We start from the raw sequence: 26,129 nt of genomic DNA, 5'->3' as shown, positions 1-26,129 counted from the left end.
GTCATCAAAATTAATATTTTGTAAAATCTCATGTTCAATGATCATTAAACTTAGGTGGTTTAATCGTGACTGTGCCATGCTGTTTCTTAATTCATTTTTTAGTAATTTCATTTTAGTTCACACTAAGACAATTGGGACCCCATAAAGAGTGGGCCCCTCCATCTGCCGGGTTCGCTGTTACCTTAAAACGGCCCTGCAGGCACCCATGAAGCAAGTGAGTGTGAGAATGACCAAGTGAGGAATCTAGTCTCTCAAGAAAAAATACTGAACAAGGTAGTCAATTTAGAAAGTAAAGGTTGGTGAAGAAATAAAGGGATGTTGCCATTTCTATGTACTAATGCCAGAAGTATCAGGAACAAGAGGGAGGAATTTTTGGCATTGGTTAGTGCAACCTTGCCAAAAGTTATAGGCATTAGTGAGACTTTGCTAACAGCAGATGATGTAGTTACAGGAATTGAATGTGAAGGGTTTAGTACTTTCAGGGAAGATAGGATGGAGGGGGTATTGCTGATAATAGCAGATGAATTGCAACCAAAAAAGAATAGGAGACAGGGGAAGGTGGCTGTTCATCTGAAGCAATGTGAGTTCATTTGAGATTAAGACCAATAAGACAAATTGTACAGTTGATTGTTTCTATAGGCCAGGGAGTTCCGCAGATGATCTGAAAGATATGGATCACCAAATTAGTAAAACGAGTACAGGTCGAGTGATTATTATGGGGGACTTCAACTATGGAGATATAGACTGGAAGGAAAAAAGATCACATGGCAGGAAAGAAACAGAATTTATACACCTGTTCAGGGATAATTACTTAAGGTATGAGGGGGGTCTGAAAAATTTTCAGCCTAACAATGAAAAAACAAATTTATAATTTCAAAATAATTTTTATATTTCAGTATAATCTCCCTTAAGACTAATACATTTATTCCAGTGATGCTCCAGTGCCATCATCACATCCCTGTAGTGGTTCTCAGTAAGATCTGCAAAATACCCCTCTACAGCTGCAATCACCTCTTGATTCAAAGAAAAATGCTAACCATCAAGGAAGAGTTTTAGTTTTGGGAATAGATAGAAGTCAGAGGGAGTCAAATCTGAGGAATAGGGTAGGTGTTTTCCAACAATTCATAGTGCAGAACCCTTAATTTTCCCATTACCAAAACACCTTTGTGGGCAGGTGCATTGTCCTGATGAAAGATGGTTTTTTTCTTCTACAAACCAGTGTAACATTTTTATATACGTATATAGTTATTTTATGTACATTTGTATAACATTAATTTTATCTTCAATGTATTTTCCTTCTTACTTTGTTATTTTTGTGTCTGCTTAAGATTGTGTAAAATGCCTATATGCTCTAAACTAAATATTATTTAGTTTAATCCTTTATCCAAGTGTGAGCAAACAAAGTTTGCGCCTGAAAGTATCTTCAGGACTGGGGTAAGGTGGTACAAAGGTGGAGCAAGCTAACATCACTCCTATCTCAGTATCTCCCATAATACAAAATACATCTCCTTGCGGATATGTATAATGTTATGCATTAAGGGAAGGGCCACTACCCAGACTAGTTTCGACCTTTATTGAGGTCTCTTCAGTGGGAGCCAGGCCCAAGTGGAGATGCCAGGCAGAAGAGATACTTTCAGGTGCAAACTTTGTTTGCTCACACTTGGATAAAGGATTAAACTAAATTTATTATAGTCTAACCAAGTGAAAAATAAACTTTCAACATCTTTCTCTAAATCCAGAGTAATTTAATAAAAAGGTGGCACACTGTTTGGCAACTCCTATAGGTAGAGATAGCCTTGCTGATGCTTCTGCCTGGTATCTCCACTTGGGCCTGGCTGCCACTGAAGAGACCTCAATAAAGGTCGAAACTAGTCCGGGTAGTGGCCCTTCCCTTAATGCATAACATTATACATATCTGCAAGGAGATGTGTTTTGCATTATGGGAGATACCGAGATAGGAGTGATGTTAGCTTGCTCCACCTTTGCAACGAGGTGCCCGGTGTTGTACTACCTTACCCCAGTCCTGAAGATACTTTCAGGTGCAAACTTTGTTTGCTCACACTTGGATAAAGGATTAAACTAAATTTATTATAGTCTAACCAAGTGAAAAATAAACTTTCAACAAAAAAAAAGCCTATATGCTCTAACCTCAGACTCACTTATAACACTATTATCCTACTTCAGTCCGTTCATAATCTACTTGGCTTACCTCCCCCCTTTCAATGTCGTAAAGTATACTTTACGACATTGTTTAAATTAAAGTACACACGTGTGCTAGTAATATCATTAAGCACAAGCTGCAGAAGAAGAAAATGGAGGGTATATACAGAGAAAAGTGACCAGCAAAGTCATGAACAGTACAAGGCTCAGGCAAGAAATGTTACCAGCGGGGCAAGGAAGGCAAAATTCAATTATGAGAAGAATCTAGCCAAGCAGGCCAAAGGAAATCTCAAAGAGCTCTTTCGTTATGTGGCAAATAAGAGGAAGAATAACTATGGATGATTAATCGTAATGAGTGATGGTCATGAGGAGACAGAAGTGAATAAAATTGTTGAGTTACTGAGTGACCATTTTGCAAGGATATATCATCATAGTGAGATTACTGCTTTAACCTATGTGAAAGACACTCATGTGGGAACAGAGATGGCTGAACTGGAAGTTCTTAGGATATTGCAGAATCTCAATGTAAATACAACTGTGGGATTAGATGGGATATTAGCTAGGGTTTTGCGAGAATGTGCAAGGGAACTGGCAATGCCTTTGACTAAGCTGCTTAAGTCTCAGCTCTGGTAAAGTTCCAAGGCAGTGGAAAGAGGGCAAAATTACTTCTTTGCATAAGGGAGGTTCTAAAGACTACAGAAACAAATTATAGACCAATCAGTATCTCAGGTGTGGTGGCAAAAGTACTAGAAAAACTGGTAAAAAAAGAGAATTCGAGAATTGGTAAATAAAAATATGATACTGTATGAGAGTCAACATGGTTGTGAAGGGTCAGTCATGCCTTACTATTTTACTAGCTTTTTATAATAGAGTAAGGTGAGTTGGATAAAGAGGAAACGGTCATTTTGCTGAGTTTTGCAAAGGAATTTGACAGCGTACCACATGGAACACTGTAACACAAATTAGAACAAATGGGAATGGATATGACACAGGTTAAGTGAATAAAAAGATAGCTGCTGGACAGGTATCAAAAAGTGGTATGTGGAGGTGGGGGGGAGAATCCAGGCAAAAACAGGTGACTAGTGTATCACAAGGTTCAGTGCAGGGACTACTGCTGTTTAATTTGTACATAAATAATATAGGAAATAACCTGAAAAGAAATATTCAGTTGTTTGTGATGATGCAAAATTAGGTAGAGTAATAGTTAATCAAGGTGATGTGGAAAGCTTGCAGTAAGATTTAAATACGCTGTCAGTATGGGCAAAAGTTAATTGGTGTCAGCTTAATGTTGAGAAATGTAAAGTTATGCATTTTGGGATAAATAGATTACAAGCTATGTATCACATTGATGGCACTGTACTGCAGGAAATAGATGAAAATAGAGACTTGGGGGTGGTGATGGATAGAGAGTGGAAGTTTAGAGGATATATTGCTAAGGTTGCTAAACTAAAACATAAGATTACTTGGCTAGTGAAGAACACATTAACAAGTAGAAATAAAGTAGTAGTAATTCCTCTTTATAAGGCCTTGATATACATCTGAATTACTATGCTCAAGTCTGGTCCACCGAGTTTCTTGAGGATGAGGAAGCAGTGGAGAGGATTCAGAGGCAAGTGACCAAGATGGTGAGTGGCCTGTGGAATGTTCCCTATAAGGAGATATTGAAGGTGTGTGGATTGCAAAAGTTGGTTGATAGGAGAAAAAAGAGGGGATATGATAGAAACATTTAAGTTGCTTAAAGGATTTAATAGGATAGATGCAGGGGAAATGTTTCAGCACTTGGCTAGAGGGACCAAAACAAGGGGTCATCCCTGGAAGGTGAATAAAGGTGTTGTCAGTAGCAGTGTGAGGACTAGATTTTTTGCTTGGAGAGTGGTGAATGAGTGGAATGGGTTGCCAGAGTCAGTTGTAAGTGCTATGTCTGTTAATGGGTTCAAGGAGAGGTATGATAGATTGCGTGGATAGATTGGGTCTCTCGCCATGAGTTTTCGGACTCCATGGTACTAGTATAATAATAATAAGAAGAAAAATATTAATAGTATTAATTTTTCTTCTTTAGAATAATTTTTTTAATGTTTTTATGTCTTATATTTCAATACAATTCTTTTTTTGTTTATTAATATGTACTGATTGTCGTCGTTTATGATCATTTTTAACAAATACCATCAAGTAATTTAGTAAAAATTTGCAAGCCAATACAAGTTTAGGGATGTTGTAGTTGTGATAATCAATGATCAATATACATGTCATCATCCCTACTAACACTTTTACTGTTGTCTTCTCAGCATACCAGATGTTATTGCTACTTTTGTGGTATACTACCTCTTTGTCTCCTTATAAGTGATGCATGGATAGCTTTTATTTTTTTCTATCTCCTTTTCGTCCTTCCATTTTTGTCATGCTCAGGAACACGCTGGATGGTATCCTTCACGGTTAGAGCATTTTGGTGTTTTACAGTCTTTGTTCTCATGATTTTTAGTGCGACATCAGGCACAGATGGCAGAGCCATGACCATATTTCTAACATTGAAAACAGCATAAATGGTTCAGGATATAGAAAATTACTGGGCAGATGAGATAACCCACTTTGACAGATGTTGGTGGTTTTGATGTGTTGAAGGTAAGGATGATGTTCCTGACAATCATCCTCACCTTCAACTCATCCTGATGGAAACAAGGTGCCCAGCCCTATGTATCCTTATGGCTGTCACCCCGTGGTCCTTCAGTTCAGAGCAGATCTCCTCAAGAGGAATATCGAAGAGGTTCCACTGTTACACTAAGCCTCTAGAAAAGTTTCAAGTTTTGTGTATGTGGGACTGTAATCAATACTCCCCAACAGATTGGAAGAAGTAATATTTTGGATCGTATTTCTGTTGCTGCTTTAATAAGAATATTCCACAGTGGGCATGAATGTTTGTCTGTGAAAATACTAGCGGTGGTGGGCAGCAGCAGATGACATTGGTGTAGATGATGATGGTAGTTGCGATTGGTGGAGACAGAGTTGTAGCATAGGTACCCTCCCTCAATGAGTCTTTGGAGGTGTTATGTAGTAATAATAATAATAACAATCTCCTGAAAACACAACTTTCTGTATAGATTTTTGAGATCCTGCCAACCCTTCTGGATGAAGAAAGGTGACATTTTTCCAAGTAGGTGTTCCCCTGTTGAATGCAGAACTGATGTTTCTATGGATTATGAACATGGTTGGAGCTTGCTGTGGATCTTCGATAAACAAGATGAAAAATTATTCATTCTCTAAGGAGGCTTCATTCAGTGCCAGAGTTCTCCACCTGCCATGGAGTCAAACATGGATGCCCACTCTTCAAAAAACAATGACTGCACTCAGGATTTGAATGCAAGGGTTGTCCCAAGTGCCATACAAGCACCAGTAAGCTGTGGATCATGACCCCAGACTGACTGCAACACTGTCAGTCTGGGGACAGGTCAAGTGATTTTGGCTAATCCATCCAGGAATACTCATCTTGCAAAAGTAGTGCAAGACTACCAGGAGCTCTGTTTCTGGATGCCCATGGGTTGCACCAAACAGCAAAACACTTGTATCTTCCAGATGGTGGTCTGGAAGATACAACAGTAAAAAAAGAGCAGAAGTAGAGCAAAGAATATAGGAAGAAAAGCATACTATCATCATCATCATCAAATTCCTGATATATACCCTGAAGGGGTCTACAGGATATGATAGTACTACATGAAAAATTACATCATTACTAACTTCCTATCTACAATTATTCTCCAAATCAGTCTGTTACCAGTCAAGACTCCAACATTATTAGATCTTATATTTCTATCTTTTAAGGCACTTTTTACTGTATCAATCCACCTATATCTTGGTCTTACTCTGCTAACCTGGCAAAGAACACTTGTTTTGGTAACCTTTCTTCTCCCATTCTGTTTAAGTGACCATACCATCTGAAATTAGCTCTGCTAACGCATTCCTGGATGCTGAAAATGTCAAGTTCTTTCAAATTTACCATCTTCACTAAAAATCGTGCCTAAGTAGCTGAAATGTTTTACTTGTTCCTAGGTTCTCCATTCACAATGCAGTTGATATTTTCAATGTTTCTGCCTATTTTCATTGTCTTTTGTCTTTTTAATGCTGACCTTCATATCTTTTATAACAGTTATTCACTTTAGTCAAGGAATCGTGCAGACTTGTAGCAGTTTTATTTAGAAGTATAACATCATCTACATAAAGCAAAGAGCTGAGATTAACATCTCCAATTTTGATATCAGGTTTAATACCACTTTCCTTCATAATATGATCCATACAGATAATGGAATAACAGAGGGGATAACGTACATCCTTGTCTAACACCAGATTTAATATTAAGCCACCTTCCTGTACTCCTTCAATTCTGGCTGCTGACTTACAACTCAAATCTAGACTATGTATTGCTTGATATAATGCTCCATTGACACCATATAACTGTAGTGTTTCAAATAGCTTCTCTCTTGGCACCTTCTCACATGACTTTTCCAGATCTACAAAACTTAAATACAGATCTTTGTTATATTCCCATGATTTCTCAATTATTTGTTGTAAAGTGAAAATCTGATCCTGACAGTCTCTATTTGGCCTGAATCCAGGCTTGTTGAATATTACCATGTCTAAAACACAGTCATGTCTTATTTCATACCAGAAAGATTACACTTAATCTCTGCTCATGTTCTATAATACCCAGATCTTCTGACAATATCAATATTTTAAAATATTGATATTGTCAGAATTGATCTTCTTATTGATATTGTCAGAATTGATCTTCTGACAATATCAATATTTTAAAATATTGATATTGTCAGGAGATCTGGGTATTATAGAACATGAGCAGAGATTAAGTGTAATCTTTCTTGTATGAAATAAGACATGACTTTCTATCTACTTCTATCTTTTAGAATCCCTTATACTGTTTTCCACCAAAGGACTACAACCTCTAGTTGTTCAAAAAACATATCGAAAAATTTGGTTAAAATTTCATTTTAACCAAAAAAACATGATGTTCATGTATAAGTTTCATGGCCTTTAGTGTAAAAAAAAATAAATTAAAAAAAAATGGGATTCATGCAAAGATATTATAAATAATAATACTCACCCGAAGAATATTTTTAACATTTATTGTGGAAAGTCTATTTTTCTGTGCAGTATCTTCTAAAACATGGTCAATTTCTCCTTCCATTCCTTCAATCATTTTCTCTACTTCTGCATTCAGAGGTTCTTTTTTTTTTTTTTTAGTGGGGCTCTTTTTCTTAGCAAATACACAAAACAAAGAAGAAATTAAACATTGCACATCTTATTTAATAAACATAAAATTATTTTGTGACAAAGTTCTTTTAGAACAAAATAAAGTTTTACTTTTATTTTATTAAATAAGAAAAAAGTTCTAAGGTCACCAGACAGTTTGCAGAATATATGCAGAAAATATTTCTATTCTGTTTTCCTTTATTATGATTAGGAATTCCAATATTGTATTCAGACTACAAAATAAACAAATCAAATTTACATGTCAATTATAAGATAAACTGGAAATTTATGGAAAGAACAACATATTTAAGATGATAAAATTGATTTAATAAACTAATTTGGATTTCATCCACACTTCACTTGAATTAATCACGATACATGACAGTTCATAACTAAAACAAACTAAAAACTGCCCAATGCTTAAAATATTAAACCGTTATGTGTAAGCACGAGTCAGCCAAAATCAAACATCTTAATATATTTTACTAATTTGTACTGAATCAGGATTATTAAATTTAGAAAATTATAGTCTGCATGGTTAGCCAAGTGGCTATGCACTTTGCAACCATATGCCTGGGAAAGGAGTGTCCTGGGTTCGATTCCCATCATTGATGTGAGGAGCTTCGGATCTTTCTCGGACACAGCCAAGTTAGCCAGTCTTGGCCATGGACTGCAGGGTTTTTCTTCTCATTTTATCTGGGGTTTTTCATCCCACAAGCAGGCAAACCAGTCTTGAGAACTCAATGCCTCTACAGATATAGGATACACTAGAAGGCATAGGGCTAACCACTTTATACTCATACAAATGTTGCAGTTAAATGAATAGAAAACCACAAGGTAAAAGAGGGGTAAACGAAGATGAAAATTATAGTGCTGTAGATTCTTAGTTTAAATTTTGATCACCAAACACTACTTTTCAGGACTTCTGCTGTAAATGGATCATTAATGGGTGGGTAACACACAATATATAACTTATCATAGCCAAATCAACCCACCCTTCCTATAGTATGATCTCTCTTCACAAATGGGACTCTCTGGCAAGGAAAGCATACCTTTCCTGTTGGTAGATGACTTTCTTCACCCACTTAAACACCATCACCAGCCTATTTGTTGGAAGCAAAGTGGTAACTGCCATGTTTCTCCTCTCCAGAGTAGGGTTTCTGCCCTTTCCCTTTCTTCCTGTATGTAGTATAGTTGGTGGCCTTGCTGGGCATGCTCTCCACACCATAATTACTAAAATAGGCAGTCATTATGCACTTTCTCCAAGTGACGGTCAGTAAAGTGTTTTTGGTAGGACAGCCAAATGATGCTAGCTTGATATGCTAGGTTGTGTCTGGAGGGAGTCCAAACTATAGTACCTTGCAAGGGACATTGTTGAGCCCACACATGAATTAAAGTCTGGGTCCTTTCTGTGTAGAAGTCATGTTCATATCAAGTCCTTCGCCCATACTACATACTCCTGCTCTATAAATTTTCCTAACATTCTAATATGAAAGTTGGTATAAAAAATGAATCACTGCAGTTGAGAAAATAAAAAAAAAGAAAATGTAAATTCAAATAATATCAAAAACAGAACAAAAAAAATTGCAAAAAAAGAATACCAGGTAAAAAAAAAAAGGTTTTCCACAGTATATTATGCAGAAGGTCTTGCATGTGTGTGTGTGGGGGGGGGATCACTTTTGTCACGTGATATTCCATGCCAAAAGTTATTGGACCCAGAATCTCCTTTATATGATCTGCTTTTGCTTAATATTTCCTTGCTTCATTTAATGCTCTTCTAACTTTTTATTTTTCATTATTTAAACTATGAAAGTTGACTGCATACAGCCTAGTCACCCAAAGAGTGATATAAATTTCCCTGATATTTCAATGTTCATAATTGCAACTGGCTCCTCCCCAATCCTTCTCTAACTTCACAGATCATACTGGAAAAGAAGACAAATTGCCTCATATCAGTAATAATCTAATGCAAATTTTCAGCCTATTTATTAGAACACCAGTTAATCCACATCATTCTCCCAACAGCCTAGACCATTTCTTAACCTGCTCTTCCTCCAAATACAGGGATGACATTAGCTCACCTACTATTAGCTTCAATCATAACCTTGTCCAAATTATTTTTACTATAGATTATCCTTTTCCCACACAACTTCAGCCCAGTTATCCTATGGAACTACAGTGATGTCAAATGGGATGACTAAAGAGATTTCAACGCTGCTTTTCCAAGGATTGATTATTACTTCTGCTCCCTTGATCCAAGCTTATTCTGTTTTAATAAATGAAATTATTTTACCTGGGATGAGTGCCTTTATTTCCCTTTTTACTCAAAATCTCCAACTCTAATCCAATCAATGGTTTCCAAAAAAAAAAAAAAAATGTGTCAAACCAGCCTAAGCTAAAAATGCACCATACACTCAAATGGCAGTCAAGACTACTGATCCCTTTCCGAAGCTGATGGACAATACTTCTGTCCTGTTACGTTTGTTTCTACATCTCTCTTATCGTGAAAAGTGCCAGCATCTTCTAAAGATAAGGCTGATTTCTTCTCCTTCAACTCTTGTTTAGATGATAAAGGCAAATCTCAGCTACCACAAACCATCTACAGTATGCTTCTGCCTCCACCACAAAGAGAGGCAGTGCCAGAAGAGGTCTGAAGTTTAAGAAAGGCAAATTTGTAAGTATATGCAACAGTATTCTGTTCATCATCCTAAAAGAATGACATCATTAAATGTACTTAGAACAGATGAAATCATTTGCTGCTCCGATTCATTTTTTATATAGCAAGAACTATACATATTAAAACATATTATGGAATTAAATGGATAACGCATGAAAAAAAAGCCATATCACTGACTCATATAATTGAACTCCCCAGGATACCACAATGGAAAAACAGTTCCTATGCCTTATTGTTGGAATTTCAGAGCCTGTTGCAAGAATAACTTTATAAAAATGCTCTCCCTAATGAACTACACATGCGATAAGCAAACAACAGGAATATGTGCAATAAACAGACAGAAAATTTGTATCATGAATTGAGCCTTATGAGTTTTTGTGGTTATGCTGAAATTTTTGAGAGTTAAAATACAAAGGGCAAATAATTTTGAGCTGAATAAAACTTCATTAGTACTATACTCCTTAAGTGTAGCTTCCATTAAATAATAAGAAATCTTTAAAATACCACAGTAAACAAGAATCAAATCAACAAACGAAAACAATTTTTTTTTCATCCTTCATTATTATTATTATTATGTAACACCTCTAGGGAGTCCAAAGACTCATCGAGGGAGGGCACTTACTCTACAACTCTGTCTCCACCACTGAAATCCACCAACTACACCAACACCATCCAAAGCCCATCACCACCACTAGTATTTCCACAGACAATCACAAACATTCGGATACACTAACCACTCGGCCAACCAGGCCGGCATCCTTCATACAGATATAAATTAGCCTTCAGAACACACGCAATTTACAGACACAAAAGCTGTTGGTGGTGGTGATGGCAGTAGTTGGCAGTGATGATAGTTCTATATAGTGGAAGAATTAAGCAATAGGGGAGATAGTGGGATGTGTGCAGCATAGTGGCGTGCTCTCTTGCACTGAGTCCTTGGATGCGTTAGAGGTGTCACATAATAGTAATAATAATGATTAACATCTCATCTTCCTTTCCCTCTTTTACCTTGCGGTGTCGAGGATTTATAAATTATCATAAGGTGGTCATCCCTACACCCCAGCGTATCCTATGTCTGTAGGATACGCTGGGGTGTAGGGATTTGAGTTCTCAAATCTATATGGGGGATTTATATGCTGGGGTGTAGGGTTTTGAGTTCTCAAGGCCAGTTTGCCTGCATTGCAGGATGAAAAATCCCAGGATAAACTGGAGAAAAAACCCTACTGCCCAAGACCGGCTAACTTAGTTATGGCTGAGAAAGATCCTTCAGCTCCTCATATCACCAATGGGAATCGAACCTAGGACACTCCTTCCCCAGGCATATGGTTGCAAAGCACACAGCCACTAGGCTAACCACATGGACTTAATAATGATTAACAATGGATATATAATGGTATATATACTTAGCTGGAACTACTTTTCAAAATATAATGTACATCGTATCCAAAGTCTGTATGAGATTTTTGATGATCTTAACATGAAATCTATCTTAACAGTGAAGCAACTGATATTGAAGCCAAAAGCCTCTATATAAAAGGGTGGTCTGAAAAGTTTTCAGCCTCGTCCATAGATTGCAACACTATCGACAAGATTTTTTCTTTGTAAGTTAGTGCATCTGTCATAAGCACCCATGTGAAATTGCAAATCATTCTATCACGTAGTTTGTTTTATACAACTGTCTGAAACAAAACTGTTGTCTGTATCTTTTGAAATGGATAAAATTGAGTATCGTGCGGTTATGAAATTTTCTTTGTAAATAAAAGAAGGTTTAATGGCAAAAGAAATTCATTCAAAGTTGATAAAAGTTTATGGACACTCTTCTCCTTTGTTTTTGACAATCAAGAAATGGGCTGCTGAGTTTAAACATGGCACCTTGAAGATGATCCATATGAAGGACATCCAAAAAGTGTAACAACACCAGAAATCACTGATCAAGTGCACGATATGGTATTGGATGACCAGCAAATCAAAGTGAGTGAAACTGCTGTGACTATAGGCATTTCAAAAGAACGTGTAGGACATATTTTGAAGGAAGAATTGGAAAAACAAAAAAGCTTTGCACAAGATGGGTGCTGCACTTGCTCACAGCAGATCAAAAACGCACTCGCATGAAAATTTCTGAATAGTGCTTGGAGTGTTTTATATTACTATGGATGAGACTTGGATTCACCATTACACACCAGAATCCAAACAGCAGCAGTGGACAGAAGTTGGTTATTCAGTGCCAAAGAAGACAAAATCGATTCCATCAGCAGGAGAGGTCATGGGATCGGTGTTTTGGAATGTTAAAGGCATTTTGTTTATTAATTATCTTGAAAATGGTAAAACAATAACCGGGGAATATTATTCAGATCTTTTAACCAGAATAGACGAAAAAATTTGTGAGAAAAGACCCGGTTTGCAGAAGAAAAAAATCATCTTTCATCAGGACAATGCACCTGCCCACAAAAGTGTTTTGGCAATGGGAAAATTAAGAGATCTGCACTATGACTTGTTGGAACATCCACCCTCTTCCCCAGATTTGGCTCCCTCTGACTTCTAACTCTTCCCAAAATGAAAACACTTCCTTGCTGGTCAGCATTTTCCTTCGAATCAAGTGGTGATTGTAGGTGTAGAGGTTTTTTTGCAGATCTTACTGAGAACCACTAGGAACAGGATAATGGTGTTGGAGCATCGCTGGAATCAGAGGCATAGCTGGGGGGGGGGGGGGGGGGGCAGAAGTGGGGGGTCCGCCCCAGGCAGCACTGTGAACATTTTTGAACTTTTGCAGTTAATTCTAAAATACAGTCTCAAGAACTCAGTTCCAACTATTGTAATATTACAGCGAATTTTCCTCACAATTGCTGTAAGTGTTGCTAGTTGTGAGAGGAGTTTTTCTAAATAAAATCGATTAAGAATTATCTACATTACTATGAAATAGACTTGGATAATGTCATCGACGATTTTGCTAACAGAAAAACAAGTAAAATAACATTTTAGAATGTTGAAATTAAAGTTTTACTTCAAAAATAAACAGTGTCTTAATTTATTTCCCTATAAGTCGTTTTGACTTTTTGTAGTATTTTTGGTGTGTACTGAGAGGGGTGGCAAACTCAGAGACCACTCCAGGCGGCAAAAGCTAGCTACACCGCTGGCTGGAATAAATGTATTGGTCTTAAGGGAGTTTATGTTGAAAAATAAAAATAATTTTGAAATTATAAATTTGTTGTTTCATTGTTAGGCCAAGAACTTTTCAGACTACCCTCGTACAAGGAGAGATCAGTCATAAATATATTTCACATACAAACTTTGTTTGCTTACATTGAGTAAAGGATCAAAATAAGAATTAATTTCTTGTAAAGCATAATGTACTTTGTAACCAAGCAAAAAAAACTTTTACAACTGATCTAGTCTTTTAATAATATGATGATACACCATTTTACTACTTATACAGGGTGTTCGGGATAAATTTGACATATTTATAATTAATTATATTTTTCCGTAAGTTACATGTATTAACACACACTTCTCTTCATTTAAAAGTTTGGACCCTTCTTCATTCATATACAAGATTTCAGAAAGGATGGATAGCTGGAACCCACCTGAATCATGGAAGAGAATAACTTGTATCATGATGATTCGTGCCCGCCATCAAAATAAGGATATTACGACTGCTGCCCAATGCTCCCTGAATACAGTAAAAACAATCAGGCATGAACTAGAGACTTGCAATGGTGACTACGAGGATGTAGCAAGAAGAAAGATCCCTAGCAGACCATCTGATTGCGTTCGTACAGCAGAATTCCTCGCAAATCTGCAGGAACAGGTGTTGAAGAACCCTGGCATTGGAATTCGGGCTTTGTTCGTGGAGTTGCTAACTGTAGTCAAGCCCTGGATAACAAGGGTAGCCAATGGTAGGCCGTATGTATGGCAGCAGGATTCGGCCCCTTGCCACACCTCTGGGAAAAGTCAAAAATGGTTGTCTGAAAATTTCTACGACTTCACCAGTCCAAATGTTTGGCCTCCAAACTCCCCAGACCTTAACCCCATGGATTATTTTGTATGGGGCGCAGTTGAAAAAGACACCAATCGCACTTCCAGTAATACAAAAGCCCAGTTAATGGATAAAATTAAAACAGTTTTTGCGGCCCTTCCCAGGGAGACTGTAGCATCAGCTTGTTCGAGGTTCCGAAGCAGAATTGAAGCTGTGATCGATGCTAATGGTGGTTATTTTGAGTAAATCTTGTTGATAGTATTGTAATTAACTCTGCCTGTAATGTTTTTTTGTCAATTCATTAAATTTAATAGATACAAAGAAGATTTTCTTTTTCCTTACGAAACCGTCAAATTTATCCCGAACACCCTGTATATGGAAAATATATGATTTCTGCAAATGATTTAATCTTAGCAAATTCCTGGGTGTACCTCTCTCACTCATGAAGGTCGAAAAGCTCAGACTGTTTGTGAATACTACAACATTCTGTGCTTAACTCTAAAATTGCTACCACATTATGGCATTAACATTCTTTCCATTAATAAAAGTAAAATTTGGTATAAAGAAATCTTTAACCTCTTTTGCCACGAACTTCCACAGTTGGGTATTGACAACAACACTTTGTTACTGAAGTTCCAAGGATACCAAAACAGGAGGGATCTTGATCTGAGAATTGCATAGTCACCTTCCAGTCAATACTGTCAAATGGAAGTACTTAACACTGGAGATCCAATCTGTGGCATCTGTCACCTATCAGAAATATGCAGAACAAGAGGCAGCTGTCCTCTTGTTCTGCATATTTGGAACAGATTATGTAATGTGTTGAGCATTCCATTATTACAACAGAACAGGTTCCTTTTTTGCAGTACCTGCCACATGTGAGCAATGCGAAGAGAATTTTGATTTCTATAATTAATGAAATAAAATACCATTTATGGAAGGTTAGGAATAAACATGGATTTGAAAACCAGCAATATGACATACGAATGTTTTGGAATGACTTCTAATGGAACTATATTGATCAAGTACATATAATAAACAACTATGCTATACCAACTAGTTTCACCAACTAAGGCTGTTGGCATCTTCAGGGTACATAACTGATGTAAGGCACTAAAAAGTAAAAAACTGTTACAAACTATAATCAACCGATTCCAATTATATTAGACAAAGAACAGAGCACGTACAATACATGCATAGAGCGTGCATGATCTCACTTGTTGTTAGGAACGTTCTATAGTTGGCACTGTAATTCAGTTCTGGTGAGTTAAGTGATCTCATAAGGGTCTTCCAGATAACCAGTCCTTGGTTCCTGTTAAGGTTTAGTATACAGTGGGCAACTGCTGTGGCTTCTTTAAAAATTCGGGAGTGGAAGTCCTCCTCTATGTAAGGAATTGTGCTTCTATCCACTCTATGATATGGTTCATTCTTGAGAAATGAAAAGCTAACCCCGATTTTTCTTCTCTGTTATTATTGACATCACCAATGTGTTTATTCTTTTTGCCTAATTTCAAGGCTCCTTGAAGTCTGGCCGATGTAATTCAAGCCACACGAGCAGGGTATGTTGTAAACTCCAGCATATTTGAAGAAAGGATGGCTATCTTTTGGAGATTTTAAGAATTGCCTACTCGTTTCTGTAGGTTATGCTGGAGTTTACAACATACCCTGCTTGCGTGGCTTGAATTACATCGGCCAGACTTCAAAGAGCTTTGAAATTAGGCAAAAAGAACATATTGGTGATGTCAATAATAACAGAGAAGAAAAATCGGGGTTAGCTTTTCATTTCTCAAGAACGAACCATATGATAGAGTGGAATAGAAGCACAATTCCTTACATAGAGGAGGACTTCCACTCCCGAATTTTTAAAGAAGCCACAGCAGTTGCCCACTGTATACAAAACCTTAACAGGAACCAAGGACTAATCTTGCACATGATCTGGAAGACCCTTATTAGATCTCTTAACTCACCAGAACTGAATTACAGTGCCAACTATAGAATGTTCCTAAATAACAAGTGAGATCATGCACGCTCTATGTGTGTATTGTACTAACCCTGTTCTTTGTCTAATATAATTGGAATCGGTTGATTATAGTTTATAACAGTTTTTTTACTTTTTAGTGCCTTACATCACTTATGTACCCTGAAGATGCCAACAGCCTTAGTTGGTGAAACTAGTTGGTATAACATAGTTGTTTATTATATGTACTTGATCAATATAGTCCCATTAGAGCTTTTATGGTCAAGAAAATTAAACGTTTTTTAATACAAATGCTTTACAATATTGCATTGTGGAAATTTTATTGTACAGTCAGACAATTTTTATACTTAGAAAGAAGCATTCTAAGGAAAATTAAATTTTTGGCTAGGTGGTGCAGACCATCCAGATTATGCAATATTCACCAGCGAGAGAAAATTGTCTATTGTTACTGTAAGTTTTTTTAAATGGTTCCATCCTCTTACTTCAATGTGGTCTTATGGTCAATTACAAGAATGACTGGAGAGCAATCCCAGGCACACACACACAGAGAGAGAGAGAGAGATAGGCCAACTCAAAGTGGTTAACTCCAAAAAGGCTAACCACCTGAGTATCAGTCATCTTTGCAATTGAATTTCAATTGGTCTTTTGGATGTTCATCAGCATGACACTGATGAAAAAGTAAACAATGACAGCATTTGGCTATATAATGATATAAATGAGCCAAGGCCTTTATCTCTGATACTATCTATCTGTCTTTTCTTTCTCCTAATACTATCATACTCTCTTGCACCCCTATATGAACTACTCTAGGCCTATGATGCACAGCCCTTTACTTTTTCACCTGAATAAAGTGATGACATTTATTAATACTCATTATTGGATTTGCTTACTTTCTGGGGGAGGGGGGGGGATTCTAGTTGGTGACAGGTTTTGCCTGTCATTCGGGTGAACCACCACTAAGTTTCCTGTCCTGGAGTGATGACTTTAGTAGTGGTCATTCATGGTCACTCAGTGAGATTTAGAGTGACCATGTAGATCACTCAGTGTTTGGAGAGGTATATCCCTTAAACATACACTAGCAGCCAAAACTGTTGAAATCTTTTAGAAAAAGTATATTTTTGGAGGTTTGATGGCTCATAACACCACTTTTTTTTGATGTAATACCATAAAATTATATATCAATGGAAAGATAATTTAATCAAGAATGTAATGCAACAAAGTTTGTTCAATCATTCTATGAAAAGTTATAGCCAAATAATCAGAAAAAAGAAGCACAACTTGTTTAGGTTGATATGAAGTAGCTTTCCTTCATTTGAATGTAGCCAATGAGCATGAGTGTTCAGAGAGCCAATCAGGTGTCATCTTGTTTTGGCAATGAGCCAATATGGTCACAGTAGGATTCAGCTATTGATGTCATGTATTGGAGCTGAGAGGAGGACATTTGTCAGTATGTTATGTGATTGCTATCAAGTTGGTTGGGTTTTTTTTTTTGTGTTCTTTCATTTAGTGAGCTTGTAAAACGTAATAAAATTAAAGAAATGGCGCAAAGAGTTGACTAGTCACCCAGAAAGCGATGTAAAATAGTACTATTAATTGAACAAGGCTACAGTTATGAAGAAATTAGAAGAAAAATTGGTGGAAACTTAATCAAAGGTGGCATTTCTAAATTTTTGAAGGGGTATACAGAGACTCAGTCACTACAAAACCAGACTGGTAAAGGCAGGAAAGGGTGCACAACAGCAAATGATGATAGAAGAATTGAGAGACTCTGCCTATGTGACAGAAGAAAATCATCTGGATGTATATAAGATGAAATGGCGCAATACAATACAGTGTGAAGTTGAGTGCAAGGACTGTTTGGTGCAGAATGCAGGAATTTGGTATAAATGCTAGAATTCCATGAAAAAAGCCATTTTTCTCTCTCAAACAAAGGTTGAAAAGATTAAACTTGGCTAAAACCCATGTTAACTGGACAGCGGAACAATGGACAGTGTTATTTAGAGTGATGAGACCAAAATCTCCTTTTGGTAGTGATGGCATAAAATACGTAAAGAGAAGAATCGGAGAAGATTTGCATCCTGATTGCATTACACCTACCGTGAAACACCCACTCAGTGTTATGATCTGGGGTTGTATGACATCAAAAGGTGTGGGCAGAATTAGCATGATTAATGGGAATATAAATGCCCAAAAATACATAAATGAAATACTTGAGCCCAACCTGAAGCCTTCCGCACATGATCTTTTCCAAGATAATGAAGCATTTATATTTCAACAGGATTCAGCTCCATGTCATGTTGCTGCTGCTGTGTGCAAAAAGTGGTTTCAAGATAATCATATTCCACTGCTGGAATGGCCTGGGAATAGCCCAGACCTTAACCCAATCGAAAATCTATGGAACCAACTAAAGAAACTTGTTAGTCAGAAGCAACCCAGCAATAAAATCCAATTAATAGAAGCAATAATTCAATCTTGGTTTCACATTATAACAGCTGCAGAACTAAAAAACTTGGTTCGCTCCATGGGAAGGCATTGGAGGGCCATAATTAACACTAAAGGTTACCCAACTAAGTATTAACTCACATTGTGAGAATATTTTTTGTATATCTCATTTTTTTCTATCTGTTTCACTTTTCTTCTTTATAACTGCTGTTCTAATAAAAAATCCTTCAAAAGTTATTGCATTACATTCTTGATTAAATTATCTTTCCATTGATATATAATTTTATAGTATTAATCCAAAAAAAAGTAGTGTTATGAGCCATCAAACCTCAGAAATACATTTTTTCCAAAAGGTTTCCTCATCTTTGGCTGCTAGTGTAAATGATTATAATGGTCCAAGAGTTGAGAATGTTCCTAAATATTACAACATTCTGTGCTTAACTAAAGACTGCTATATCATTTTGGCACTGACATTATTTCCATTAATAGCAGCAAAACTTGGTATCAGGAAATCTTTAACCTCTTCTGCCACAAACTTCCACAGTTGGGTACTAACAATAATACTTTGTTTAATAACTTACTAAGTTCCAAGGATAACCTAACAGAAGGAATGTTGCTTGAAGAATTGCATATGATCAACCTAACAGTAAATGCCATCAAATGAAGATACTTTAACATTGGAAATCCAATCTGTAACATCTATTACAGATTGGAAACAGTAGAACATGTGTTCTATAGCTGCTTTCTGCCCTGCATATTTGGAGCAAATTATGTAATGTACTGAACATTCCATGACTTACAACAGATAAGGTTAAGTTCTTGCAATCTCCCCCCACACCCCAAAAAAAAAAAACTGTCAACAATGAAAAGAAAATTTTGATTTTTCTAACTGATGAAAAGTTAGGGGAAAAACCTTCAATTGAAAACCAGCAATATGACATACATATGCTTATAATATTGTATTATGGAGATGATATTGTTCAATCTAACAGTTTTTTTTAGAAAGAAGCATTCTAGGAGAAATCAAATTTTCGGCTAGGTGGTGGTGGTGTAGACCAGTGCTTCCCAAACTGTGGGCCGCGACCCCCTTGGGGGCCGTAGGTTTTGTTGAGGGGGCCATGAAATAATGAAAACAAATTTAAAATGTTTTAAGACTAAGTAGATTTTTTTATTTTAAAAGAAACGTATTTAATTTTTATTATTTCTTTTTTGTTATTTTTTATATTTTAATGGAAAAATTCACACATTGGTGTTGGTTCACAAACTTTGCATCCTGCGTATTTTGACGCTTAATGAATATTAGTAAATATTGCTTATTCATATGTTTCATTTCAAAGCAGTGGTTAATTGTATTTACTTCGAATGCTCTCCAGGGAAGCTCCAAATCTTCCTGTCCCTTTCATCACGCATTCGTAATCAGGGACTGTTGATATTGACTTTATATACATATCAAAACTCGTTTTATATTATCACTGTCATCCGAGCTGGTTTTCTGTTACCAATAAAAGTTTCGCATATACTTCACACATGAAAAAAGCCTTAAACAAGTTCATGTGGGGAGATAGTAACTCGCTTGCAGTGGTAAACAACACCCCTCCCTAACAGCCACTATACTGCAGAGGCAATCAAAACAAGTACTTAAATATAAAGAGCTAATAAGCTTCATTTCGGCAATATAAACATTATTTAAATTAAGGGGATATTAAATCCCACATTGTTTTAAAACCGAATAAGAAACTCAAAGATTGGAATCAGAGAGTTTCTTGCCGAATATAATAAACTATAAAGTATCGGCGACCACTAGCATGAGCTAATGCAAGTGACCCTAGTACGTAGTACAATACCTGACAACTCGTAGCAAAGGTGGTGAAGTTCTGATCGCTATTCTTAGGTATTTCCCATAATGTAAAAACACATTTCCTAGGAAATGTATGCTGTTATTACATTATGGTGGAAGGTCACTACCTAGACTGGTTTCAGCCTTTTTTGAGGCTTCATCAGTGAGTAGCTAGACCAATTAATACCAAAGTGTATAGCGAAAAGAACTTGTATACTCTTCTAGTATAGCAGAGTATATAAGTATATTTGAAAAGAACTTATATACTCTGCTAGTATAGCAGAGTATATAAGTTCTTTTCGCTATACACTTTGGTATTAATTGGTCTAGCTATTAATTAATACCAAAGTGTATAGCGAAAAGAACTTGTATACTCTTCTAGTATAGCAGAGTATATAAGTATATTTGAGTATATTTGAAAAGAACTTATATACTCTGCTAGTATAGCAGAGTATATAAGTTCTTTTCGCTATACACTTTGGTATTAATTGGTCTAGCTACTCACTGATGAAGCCTCAAAAAAGGCTGAAACCGGTCTGGGTAGTGACCTTCCACCATAATGTAATAACAGCATACATTTCCTAGGAAATATGTTTTTACATTATGGGAAATACCTAAGAATAGCGATCAGAACTTCACCACCTTTGCTACGAGTTGTCCGGTATTGTACTACGTACTAGGGTCACTTGCATTAGCTCATGCTAGTAGTCGCCGATACTTTATAGTTTACTATATTCGGCAAGAAACTCTCTGATTGCAATCTTTGAGTTTCTTATTCGGTTTTAAAAGAATGTGGGATTTAATATCCCCTTAATTTAAATAAAAAAACAAGTACTTTTATTATGGCAGTGAATAAGGTATGAGGAGTCTGTGTAATATATTTCTCAACAAATAGTGCAATTAGAGACAACGATAAAAACACACTAATTAATGAATCACATGTCCCCTCATACAGAAACAAAACCATATGTTGCATAGGCAAACACAGTATCTAACTAAAAACTATTGTTATTAATTAGATGTGTGTGAGTTCGATTTCCCAAGGAGCAATAAAATTCAACCGAACGTGTTAAAATTCGTAAAAGTGTTAAAACTAAGTAATATATATACATAATGAATGTTATGGCAGTTTCACATATGGAATTCGGTTGAAGAGAGTTAGCATTTCAACTCAATTGTCAGCTATGCTTTTATATTTCGGTTGCGCGATTCACACCAATCATATGCACGTTTTAATAACCTGCCTTTGCTGTCTGTTTCGCCTTAGGCTTAATTACCATAAAGAGAGAAAAGTCACAAAAGAAAAAAATGTTCCTGGTCCGGGGATTTCCTTATTCAGGTAATACTCACTAATTTCATGTTATCAATCTGTGGTGTGCCAGTATCGGTAAGTGGTGATATTATTTGATCTATTTTACGTTAAAAAATTTAACCCTAAGATGGATAAGTGGCTGATAAAAAATTTTAAAAAAATCAGAAACAGGCTAAAAAAAAAAAAAAAAAAAAAAAAAAAAAAAAAAAAGGACAGCATTTCATATTTTACCAGAACAGCCCGCATCATCTTCAGAACCAAACGGTAAGAGGCAAAAAATGTAATATTTGCATTTAATTTTTGCAATATTCGCTGTGTATGTTTTGTATTGAATATAAATACATTAAATATTATAATAATATATCTCTCTATTACGATTTTTTTTGAGGGGGGACCGTGAAATATTTTAATTTTTGCAAAGGGGGCCCTGACATCCAGAAGTTTGGGAAGTACTGGTGTAGACTACTCACATTATGCAATATTCCCCAGAGGAAGGTAAAATTCTGTCTATTTTTATTATAAGAGGTTTTTATAAGGCTCTATCATCTTAGTTCACAATGGTCTTAATGGTTAATTGCAGGGATGACTGGAGAGCAATCCTAGGCAGAGAAACCCAGTATTGGTCTTTTGGTCACATGAGACTGGTGGAAAAGAATAGCCTTCAGCTACATACTGATATAAAAGAACTGAAGGCTCAATTTGCTCTCTCTCTCTCTCTCTCTCTCCCCATCTGTCCAAAGTGCACAAAACTAGTAGAACAGTACTCAGCTACATATTGACATAGAGAGAGTGCACAAAACTAGTAGAACAGTACTAATAATTTTTTTTCATCCCCCAGAATTATGCAGTCATTACCCTCAAACTCTCAAAAATATCATGAATTATCTTTGAAAGTTTTTTTAATAAAATTAATCCAAACAAGACTTTATTCAAAACCATCTCTTGAACAAGTGAAAAATTTTAGGAGTCCACCATTAATACATATCTGTTTTGTATAATAAAAGTCCAGTCTTCTAAAGTTTCAATGTTTTAAATATTAAGTTTACAAAAATGGATTCTTTAACCATGACAAATCATATGAAAATATATATTTATTTCACAAATCTTGAAAATATCACAATTTAAAAAAAAAAAAAAAAAAAAAAAAAAAAGGACAGCATTTCATATTTTACCAGAACAGCCCGCATCATCTTCAGAACCAAACGGTAAGAGGCAAAAAATGTAATATTTGCATTTAATTTTTGCAATATTCGCTGTGTATGTTTTGTATTGAATATAAATACATTAAATATTATAATAATATATCTCTCTATTACGATTTTTTTTGAGGGGGGACCGTGAAATATTTTAATTTTTGCAAAGGGGGCCCTGACATCCAGAAGTTTGGGAAGTACTGGTGTAGACTACTCACATTATGCAATATTCCCCAGAGGAAGGTAAAATTCTGTCTATTTTTATTATAAGAGGTTTTTATAAGGCTCTATCATCTTAGTTCACAATGGTCTTAATGGTTAATTGCAGGGATGACTGGAGAGCAATCCTAGGCAGAGAAACCCAGTATTGGTCTTTTGGTCACATGAGACTGGTGGAAAAGAATAGCCTTCAGCTACATACTGATATAAAAGAACTGAAGGCTCAATTTGCTCTCTCTCTCTCTCTCTCTCTCCCCATCTGTCCAAAGTGCACAAAACTAGTAGAACAGTACTCAGCTACATATTGACATAGAGAGAGTGCACAAAACTAGTAGAACAGTACTAATAATTTTTTTTCATCCCCCAGAATTATGCAGTCATTACCCTCAAACTCTCAAAAATATCATGAATTATCTTTGAAAGTTTTTTTAATAAAATTAATCCAAACAAGACTTTATTCAAAACCATCTCTTGAACAAGTGAAAAATTTTAGGAGTCCACCATTAATACATATCTGTTTTGTATAATAAAAGTCCAGTCTTCTAAAGTTTCAATGTTTTAAATATTAAGTTTACAAAAATGGATTCTTTAACCATGACAAATCATATGAAAATATATATTTATTTCACAAATCTTGAAAATATCACAATTTAAAAAAAAAAAAAAAAAAAACTTGGAGGGGAGGAGAATGGTGAATTCCTAATAATTTTATTCTACAACCTTTTCTAGCCATTTAGCAAGAAAATTTATATATAAACACCATACAAATGACCCTTGTGATGGCAAATTCATAGGGACCTCAAATAGTTTATTACAGGGGACAGTTTGCTATTATGTGTATTTCATTAAGACTAACATGGATTCATTAAATCAGGGCATTTGGCAATGGTATTTGTTATAGTGGGAGTAGAGTGTATTCATAAAATACCATAATTCCACATACTTTTAGAATATTCTTCACTTTCACTGCAGTACGCATATCTTTCTGAGAAGGGCTAAGCTTATCCTCTGCTTTCTCTCCTTCAAACTGTTTATCTACTGAAGCAAATAAAAATTCTTCTTTTCTCTTTTTAATGGTCTTCTTTTTCTAATTACACAAAAAAATAAACAAATACCAGTTAACTCATAACCAAAAAATCAAACTTTTTTAAATTTAATCAAAATAAATATATAAATAAAAAAATCCCACAAACCTAGCCAAAAACTTGTAGCATTTTCCTATATCTTTGTAAGGAAAATCTCCAAGAACACTTGTCAGAGAAATATAAAAGAATCTAAAAGAAATTAAATAATCATTGAAAGAGTATGCAGGATGCTTAAGGGTCAAAGCTGCATAACTGAGAGGAGACCTCCACATAGCCTTTAAAGGAATGCAGAGAACTGACCAGGGCTTCTGACCTAATGTCCAATCCTCACCTTCTTGTGGTGCACCATGTTAGATATCTACCTGTATACTAAACAAACGAGGATGGGCGACAATTTGGGATTTAGTCAACCAAACTGCATTCTTATGGGCTTAAACCAAAACATAAATGATGGTACAACATGACAGAATTTCATACCGAAACAAGGCCCCAGTTGTTTTCGCTAGGGAACCAGGGCAAACAGCGAAAAGTCAGCTACTGGAACAAATCTGAAAACACACCCCCTCCTCAACATCAGAGTTCAAGATTGGTACTATCAACATAAGAATCGTGAATTGTAAAAAAATGGAGTTAGCTGAGGAATTAGATAAGTACCAGATCAACATAATAGGGGTAACTGAAACAAAAAAGACAAAAACTAGTGAGATCTTTCTGAGTAATAAATGCAAAATGTTATATTCAGGCAATGACAATCAAGGAAAAGAAGGAGTAGCCATAGTATTCAACCCAAAATACGAGGCTAATCTTCTTGAATGGCAGGCAGTCTCAAGTAGAGTAATGTGGGCAAATATGAGAATGGGGAACTGGACAATGAGACTTATTTGTGCCTATGGTCCCACAGAAGGTTCTACTAAGGTAGAAGTGGAGGAATTTTTTGAGGCTTTAGAAAAAGCAACTGACACAATGAAAAAGGAAAAGTTGGTCCTTGTTCAGGATCTGAATAGCAAAGTAGGAAATGATTGTGAGACATACAAAAATATTTTGGGAAAATTTGGAGAAAAGAGCAAAGCTAATAATAATGGAAAATACCTTTTGGATTCCTGCTCAGGACATAGCCCAGTTATTGCTAACACCATGTTCCAACATAAAAATGTGCACAAATTCACATTGAGAGAAGAGGCAAGGAACAAATGAAGTCTCATTGACTTTGTTATTGTCGACAGTGATGTTTTCTCCCTGGTGCAGGACACCAGAGTGTACAGAGGATTTTAAATTGGAAGTGATCACTATTTAGTCTTGAGCAGGATAAAATTGAATTTCATATTGAAAAGAAGAACATGTAAGAAAGTTTTAAAGCGAATAAAAGTTGAGCAGCTCTCAGATGTGAACTATAGAATGAAATATACAAACATTATTGAAGAAAAAATGAAAGAGTTTGCGAACAGGAACCAAACCTTGGAAATTCAGTGGCAAGCCAGAAGAAAACACTGACTGATTCAGCCAGAGAGAAGCATGCTGTGAGGAAAGAGTGCTGTAAAAGTCGTTAGAGATCCTAAAGATGACATGAAAAATGGGACAAAAAGATATCCTTGAAGTATGGAGTAATTACTTCGAAAAATTGCTAAATGAAACAAAGAGTGATAGCACAGCGGTAAAAAACACTGACCAGGCATGCAATCAGGAATACATATCCATACTTGAAATAGAAAAAGCCATCAAATGCTTGAAATGTGGAAAGGCAGCAGGAGTAGATGATATTCGACCAGAAATGCTGAAGTATGAATGTATAAAAGTCTCACAGTGGCTGCACTGCATAGTTCAGAAGGCCTGGACAGAGGGACAAATACCGATGATTGGAGTAGAGCTCTCATAATACCCATATATAAAAAGGGAAATAAAACTGATTGTAAGAATTACAGAGGTATTTCCCTACTGAGTGTTCCTGGTAAGATTTATGCAAGTATACTTGAAAAATGGTTGAGAAGAATTGTGGAAGA

General features: G+C 36.0%; 1 protein-coding gene across 3 annotated transcripts in view; it reads right to left on the bottom strand.

Annotated features, from left to right (window-relative positions):
• mute (gon-4 like protein muscle wasted) overlaps positions 1 to 26,129 on the bottom strand; it is a 469,386-nt gene that overhangs the window by 379,540 nt on the left and 63,717 nt on the right. For 2 of the 3 annotated variants that reach the window (XM_090406009.1, XM_090406010.1), the window contains exons 4-5: positions 23,991 to 24,134; positions 7,268 to 7,420 (exon numbers count right to left, since the gene is read on the bottom strand). In XM_090406009.1, the coding sequence (XP_090262135.1) occupies positions 7,268 to 7,420; positions 23,991 to 24,134 (297 nt within the window). The remainder of the gene's footprint in view (positions 1 to 7,267; positions 7,421 to 23,990; positions 24,135 to 26,129) is intronic. The other variant, XM_090406011.1, reaches the window with a different exon arrangement.

This window comes from Typopeltis vanoorti, chromosome 16 (assembly GCF_054136105.1).
Source record: "Typopeltis vanoorti isolate ZY-2024b chromosome 16, IOZ_Tvanoo_1.0, whole genome shotgun sequence".
NCBI lineage: Eukaryota > Metazoa > Arthropoda > Arachnida > Uropygi > Thelyphonidae > Typopeltis > Typopeltis vanoorti.
The sequence above is the reverse complement of the archived record's forward strand: the minus strand, read 5'-3'. Positions and strand labels throughout refer to the sequence as shown.